Genomic DNA, 7,841 nt, shown 5'->3' with positions numbered 1-7,841 from the left:
CGGCTGAGCGCCGCTGTGTTGGAGTTCTCCCCGGAGAACGAGAGGGTCGCCTCCTTGTGCCTACGGGTTGCAGGGAGCAAGGCTCTGACTGTGGTTTGTGCTTATGCACCAAACAGCAGTTCGGAGTATCCGGCCTTCTTGGAGTCGGTGGGAGGGGTCCTGGAAAGGGCGCCGCCTGCCGACTCCATAGTTCTCCTGGGGGACTTCAACGCTCACGTGGGCAATGACGGAGAAACCTGGCGGGGGGTGATTGGGAGGAACGGCTTGCCCGATCTGAACCCGAGTGGTGTCTTGTTATTGGACTTCTGTGCTAGCCATGGTTTGGCCATAACGAACACCATGTTCCAACATAAGGTGGCTCATAAGTGTACCTGGTACCAGAACACCTTACGCTGGAGATCAATGATCGACTTTGTAATCGTATCATCTGATCTGCGGCCGTATGTCTTGGACACTCGGGTGAAGAGAGGAGCAGAGCTGTCAACTGATCACCATCTGGTGGTGAGTTGGATCAGATGGCAGGGGAACCGGTTGGAAAGACCCGGCAAGCCCAAACGTATAGTGAGGGTGAACTGGGAACGTCTGGCGGAGGACCCTGTCCGGGAGGTCTTTAACTCCCACCTCCGGAAGAACTTCTCACACATCCCGAGGGAGGCTGGGAACATGGAATCCGAATGGACCGTGTTCAAAGCCTCTATTGTGGACGCGGCCGCTAGGAGCTGTGGCCGGAAGGTCATCGGTGCCTGTCGTGACGGCAACCTGAGAACCCGGTGGTGGACACCAGAGGTGAGGGAAGCCGTCAAGCTTAAGAAGGGCCTGTCTGGCCCAGGGGTCTCCTCAAGCAGCTGAGAGGTACCGGGAGGCCAGAAGGACTGCAGCTGCGGTGGTCGCGGGTGCTAAAACTCGGGCATGGGAGGAGTTCGGGGAGGCCATGGAGAAGGACTTTCGGTTGGCCTCAAAGAGGTTCTGGCAAACTATCCGACGGCTCAGGAAGGGAAAGCAGGGCCTACCCCAAGCTGTTAAGGTAGTCAAAAAGCTCCTTGGTGGCAAGGCGCCGGGGGAGGATGAGATCCGTCCTGAGATGCTGAAGGCGCTGGACACTGTTGGGCTGTCTTGGCTGACACGCCTCTTCAGTGTCGCATGGGGGTCGGGATCAGTGCCCATGGACTGGCAGACCGGGGTGGTGGTTCCCATTTTCAAAAAGGGGGACCGGAGAGTGTGCTCGAACTATCGGGGTATCACACTACTCAGCCTCCCGGGGAAAGCTTATGCCAGGGTGCTGGAAAGGAGGCTCCGACCGTTTGTCGAACCTCGGATTCAAGAGGAGCAGTGGACCAGCTCTTCACCCTCGCAAGACTACTGGAGGCCCAACCAGTCTACATGTGTTTTGTGGACTTGGAGAAGGCTTTCGACCGGGTCCCTCGGGGGTTCTTGTGGGGGGTGCTGCGGGAGTATGGGGTCCGATCCGGTCTCTGTACGACCGCAGTAGGAGCTGTGTCCGCATTCTCAGCAGTAAGTCAGACACGTTCCCGGTGGGTGTTGGCCTCCAGGGCTGCCCTTTGTCACCGGATTTCTAGGCGCAGCCGGGGGGTGGAGAACGTCAGGTTCGGGGGTCTCGGGATCACCTCTCTGCTGTTTGCAGACGATGTGGTCCTGTTGGCCTCCTCGGATCGTGACCTCCAGCATTCATTGGGGCGGTTTGCAGCTGAGTGTGAAGCGGCGGGGATGAGAGTTAGCACCTCCAAATCTGAGGCCATGGTGCTCTGCCGGAAACCGGTGGATTGCTCCCTCCAGGTGGGGACGGAGTGCCTACCTCAAGTGAAGGAGTTTAAGTATCTCGGGGTCTTGTTCACGAGTGAGGGTAAGATGGAGCGGGAGGTCGACAGGCGGATCGGTGCGGCTGCAGCAGTAAAGCAGGCGCTGCACCGGACCGTCTTGGTGAAGAGAGAGCCGAGCCGGAAGGCAAAGCTCTCAATTTACTGGTCGGTCTACGTTCCTACCCTCACCTGTGGTCACGAACTCTGGGTCGTGACCGAAAGGACAAGGTCGCGGGTACAAGCGGCCGAAATGAGTTTCCTCCGTAGGGTGGCCGGGCTCAGCCTCAGAGAGAGGGTAAGGAGCTCAGACATCAGGAGGGAACTTGGAGTCGAGCCGCTACTCCTTCGCATCGAAAGGAGTCAGCTGAGGTGGTTCAGCATCTAATCACGATGCCTCCTGGACGCCTCCCACTGGAGGTTTTCCGGGCACGTCCAACAGGGAGGAGACCCCGGGGAAGACCCAGAACACGCTGGAGGGATTATATCTCCCAGCTGGCCTGGGAACGCCTCGGGATCCCCCAGAATGAGCTGGAACATGTTGCAGAGGGAAGTCTGGGTCAGCCTGCTGGGCTGCTGCCACCAAGACCCGACCCGGATAAGAGGAGGAACATGGATGGATGTATATATATATATATATATATATATATATATATACATCTATTTCATACATGCATATATATATATATTAAATAGATGGTTATATATATAAATATAATATAAATATATGTATATATATACATATATAAATATATATATTGTGTGTATTTGAGCTGTGATCAGTGTAGATTTTTCTCTTCTGGTTGATTATTAACTGACAAACAGTAAAAACAGGCGACAGGTTTAAAGTCCACAGTGTGTGTATTGTGCACACAGTGACACATTCTACTTCCTGTTTATAGTGACGATGTTTCTCAGGTGTAAATGAGTCAGCGAGGTGAAAACACAGTGATGAGTCTCTTGTTGTGTGAAATGTTGAATCAGCAGAAAAGAGTCCTTCATGTTAGAAAGTCAAACCCTCGACAATTAAAAGTTAAAAAGTAAAAATTAAAAAACCAAAACTGAATAAATACTGTGAATTAACCTGCTGCATCTCTTAACTCTTCTGTCTGATGGGTATCGTTAGTGTTTTATCAATACTAGAACTCTTATTCTCTTATTGGTTCTTTTTGATTATTTTGTGAGAAAATTATTAAGAAAAGAATCCACATTGTTTTATTATTCCTGTATGTAAACAAAAAGCATTTATTGAGCAGCAACACTAGGAAACAAGAAATAGGAAGAAACACAACGCAAGTTCTAAAATCTTTAAACTACATTCTCATCCAATCAATAACCTCAGATTGATGATCCTGTTTTTCTGATTAAACTCCGTATGACATCACTAACGTATGACATCACCACCGTTACCTGATGGCTGCTCCACAAACAGGTTGATGTTCTGCTTGTTGGTCACTTGTTAATAAACGTACTTGTGAGGAGTGTTGCTGAACTCACCTGGTGTGTTTTCTTTCTCCTGCAGGTCACGTAACTTCTCGTGGAGGTGGGGTTTGTTCCAGCGGTCAGGAGGCCTGAGGTAGAGGTCGAAGGTGATCATGGGAGATGGAGGACCCCTGCAGACCGAGGGTAACGCCCTCCTCAAGGCCGTCTTCCAGGGAAAGCTGCGGTTGACCCGCCTGCTGCTGGAGGGCGGAGCTTACATCAACGAGGGCAACGAGCGCGGAGAGACGCCCGTGTCAGCCGCCTGCCTGGCGGCCTACGACGACCCGCAGACCCGGCAGAGGATGGTGAGGTACCTGCTGGAGAAAGGCGCCGACCCCAACATCCCCGACAAGAGCGGCAGGACGGCGCTGATGCACGCCTGCGCCGAACAGGCGGGGAAGGAGGTGGTATCGCTCCTGCTAGAGAACGGTGCTGACCCGAGCCTCAAGGACTACTCCGGCTCCTCCGCCCTCGTCCACGCCATCAACAAGGGGGACCGCGACACCCTGCAGGTGCTGCTGGACGCCTGCAAGGCCAAAGGCAAGGAGGTGATCATCATCACCACCGACACGTCTCCCTCCGGCACCAAGAAGACCAAGCAGTACCTCAACGCACCCCCGTCACCGTGCATCGTGGACAAACTGTCCCCGGCTTGCATGTCCCCTTCCGAGGTGGAGATCGGCACCTCCTCCTCGCCGGCGGGAGACCCGAGCAAAAACCAGATGGAGGGGATCTTCAACTTCGCACTCACCTCGGCTTTGCCGTCATCTTCGGTTCGACCTCTGGGAGAAAAGAGGCCGCCGCCGCCGCGCAAGCTCCTGAAGAGGCTGAACTCGGAGCCCTGGGGCTTGGTGGCGCCCTCGGTCCAGAGCGGTGTCCCTCAGGAGAGGGTGGACAAGGGTCTACAGGAGGAGGGGGGATGGGACCTGAGCAGGACCATCGCCGAGATCAACGGCCTGTCCATCGCCGAGCAGCAAGGGAGACCTCTGTTGTCGCGTCGACACAGCATCGAGACCCACGACCCTTGCTCCCCAAAACTAATCGACCGGTCCTGCTCCGAGGACTACGCGGCACTCTCTGGTTCCTCCTGGGCCGACAAAGTTCAGCAGCATCAGATCCTGTACCGCAGGAACACGGCGCCGGAGTCCCAGGAGAACGCCGGGGCGGTTGCCGCTCGCGCCCTGGCTCACCCGAAACTGACCCGGATGGAGCACTACGAGTCGGACACTCACCTTTGCCCGGAGTCCATCCCCGGTTCTCCGGACTCTGGTCGGGTGTCCGTGGAGCGGAGGAGGTACAACGCCTCCCCCTTGTCCCTGGTCACCAGCTCCTCCAGGGAGTCTCTGGAGAACATCCCCAACTCTGTGTCCCCCATCACGGTGCGCAGGCGACCCCCGGGGCTGCTGGAGCGCCGGGGGTCCGGCACCCTCCTCCTGGACCACATCTCCCACACCAGACCTGGCTTCCTGCCGCCTCTCAACATCAACCCCCAGAGACCCATCCCCGACATCCGGGCCAACGGCAAGCCCACATCGCCCGTCCACAAGATCATGGTCCCCGTGGCCCCCGCCTCGCCCAAACGAGGCCCCGACTTCAAGACGAAGAAGAAGCTGATGAGGAGGCACTCGATGCAGACGGAGCAGATGAAGCAGCTCTCCACCTTCCAGGAGATTCTGGCCGAGAAGGTCGTGGAGTCCCACGGGGATTGATGACGGGGAGGAGCAAAGCATGATGGGATATATCTTGCGGAGACTTTTTTCTTTAATGGTGGTGATTTACTGTGAAGCTCATCAATCAGATAATCATTTTAAAAACCACGTCCTGGTCTTCATGGAGGGCTGCACCAACGAGGTTATTCAAACAGAGGAAAAGGGTCCAATTAGAGTTTTTAAAGTTTTAAATTTGAGCCATAATTTTAAATTAGGATCTCTGGTTCTGAGGTTAAATATCAAATATAGCTGTTAAAGAATCTGTTTTAAAACTCTTCTGTCCTCCTAGAGTCCCCCCCCCCCCCAGAGTCTAGACTGAACCTTTTCAGCTGATTCTAAACGAGAACCAATCATGGCTCAAAACAACTTAAAATCAACCTTCAGAGAAGACCAACACATCCAGCGTTCCTTTATTTCCTCTTATTTCCTAAAAAGCTGAACGTCTTTCAGATCAACAAGAGGAGTCGTTGCAGCTCTCCAGTTTTCCAGGAAGCTTCTTTTCTGGGTCAACGATCGGTTTACAAAAACATTCCTGATGCTTCCTCGTCATTAAACTATAAGAGAGAAGATATATAACTTGACTTGTTTGATGTTTACAGATGCACAATTTTGCACTGAGGTCCATTTTTTTTCTCACGGTGACGAATGAAAAACATGAACTTCTTCTTCTGGACCTGAAGTTCAAACTGAAGGTGGAACTCTTGAAAACAAACTGTCATCTTCTCATTAATGAAGCTAAGCTAAGCTAAGCTAAGCTAAGCTAAGCTCCTGTTCTGATTGAAGAATGTGACGACGTGTGAAACTACCTACTGCGCTGTATGTGCTCTACTTAATCCACTATTTCAGTGTAAATGATGCAGAGTTCCTCAGAATGAATCCTCTTCATTTTACTGTTCAGAGGGATGTTTGAAACGTCCACCCTGAAGATGTTTCCGTACCTTAACCGGGGTGATGTTTTGATCTGATTTGTTGTTGAGATGAACTTAAAATGGTTTTCCTCTTCGTGAAATTCCAAAGAAGTCGTGTGGACGATGTGAACCAAAACCTGCTGAGACTGTAAATACTGTAAAGACGAGCCTGTACTGTAATGTCAATCCTGAAGCACTTCATCTGGACTCAAGGGGGCGCCGAAGGACACTTAAAGGAACAGTCCCACGTTTTTATTTCCTCTGTGTGTCCAGAACAGAAATAATGACGCATAAAGACCTACAGGTGCTAAATACCAGAGTGGCAGTGTTTTAATTCGCCTCAACATGCTAACAGCGCTAACTGCTAACGAAGCTAGCAAATAGTCATAAAATAGTTGGTTATATATAAATATATATACACACACATGAACAGTTGGTTTTATATATATATATAAATATTTGGTTATATATATATATATATATTAGTGCTGCGCAACGATTACAATTTGTAATCACAATTAATCTCATTGTTATGTTAAAGTTCATAATGAATCTAAAGTAGTGTGTTGAGCTCTTTTATGTTAAAGTGCTGCTCTATGAACTAAAGGTCAACAACATTTGGTTTAAACACGTTAAACTCATCAGGTTCTTGTTAACAGCAGGATTCTCTTCACACAGCAGCAGTTATAACACAGTTATAATGATTCTGATCATAGATATTCAGCCGGTGTTCACACCTTTATCTTCATGTGTGTCAGAGATGAATTTAAATATACATCTTGAAACCTGAAACCTATCTACGTCATGTTTTAATGTTTGTTAAACTCTCAGTAGTGATAACTAAATGATATGATTATTATACATATTACAAACTAAACACTTTAAAAACTCTAAACAATAATTTAAATGAATCATTTATTTGTTGGTATGTTGGTCAGACACTATGCTACGCTGATTAGTGTAACATGTGGTGTTTGTTATAAATGTACGTTGGTACATAGAGGTGATGAGAAGCTGTACATGGAGGGACTTAGGACCCAGGGGAATGTAGGGGAAGGAAACAGGAAGAGACGCCACACAAACAGCTGTTCACCGCTCGCTGCCGGTTCTTGTGTTAAAAATGTCGCTTAATAATAAAAAAAACTGCGTTAACGCGCGATAACATAATTGTCGCGTTAATTAATGAATGCGTTAACGTGATAATAACACGTTAACTTGCTCAGCACTAATTATATAGTATATATATATATATACATATATATATACACATATATATATATATATATATATATACATATATATATACATATATATATATGTATATATATATATATATATATATATACATATATATATGTATATATATAAAATAGTTGGTTATATATGCTCTCCCTGAATCCTTCTCTCTGCTCTCCCCTGATGCTGATGATGCTAATCTCCTCCTCAGCATCCGTTCCTCCTCGTTGGACGTCCCTTCACCTCCAGGCCTGCACTCACTTCCTTTCCTCACCCACCTCATCAACACATCTCTCGTCTCAGGATGCTTTCCCACGGCTTTCCAGACTGTCAGACTCGCCCCCCTTCTGAAGAAACCACCACTTGACCCCTCTGATGTCAAAAACTTCAGACCGGTTTCTCTTCAACCCTTTCTATCCAAAACACTTGAACGTGCCGTCTTTACTGTCTTCCTGTCTCCACTAGAACAGCCTCCTGGACCCCCACCGGTCTGGGTTTAAGGTGGGTCACTCGACTGAGACAGCCCTCCTTGCTGTGACGGAGTCGCTTCACTCCTCCTGGTCGTCCACCAGAGTGATCTTGCTCTTCGGTTCAGTTTGTTTGGCCCCCCCGCCCCCCCGAGAGATCCTGCCCATCTGCCATGCAGCCCCCCAGCTCCACAGCCACTGTGTCCCCGTTGGTTGTTTCCTTTT

The 7,841-nt window shown here is 49.8% G+C and overlaps 1 protein-coding gene across 1 annotated transcript; it reads left to right on the top strand.

Annotated features, from left to right (window-relative positions):
- Nucleotides 1-3,409: 3,409 nt before the first annotated feature.
- On the top strand, nt 3,410-5,005 carry ankrd34a (ankyrin repeat domain 34A; the record flags this gene model as incomplete). The annotated part of the gene is made up of 1 exon (XM_079164947.1): nt 3,410-5,005. The coding sequence occupies one exon, from the start codon at nt 3,410-3,412 to the stop codon at nt 5,003-5,005; it is 1,596 nt and encodes a 531-aa protein (XP_079021073.1).
- Nucleotides 5,006-7,841: the final 2,836 nt, after the last annotated feature.

The sequence above is a fragment of the Pholis gunnellus genome, assembly GCF_910591455.1.
Source record: "Pholis gunnellus genome assembly, chromosome: 8".
Taxonomy (NCBI): Eukaryota; Metazoa; Chordata; class Actinopteri; order Perciformes; family Pholidae; genus Pholis; species Pholis gunnellus.
Note: the sequence above shows the minus strand (reverse complement) of the source record. Positions and strands in the feature narration are given on the sequence as shown.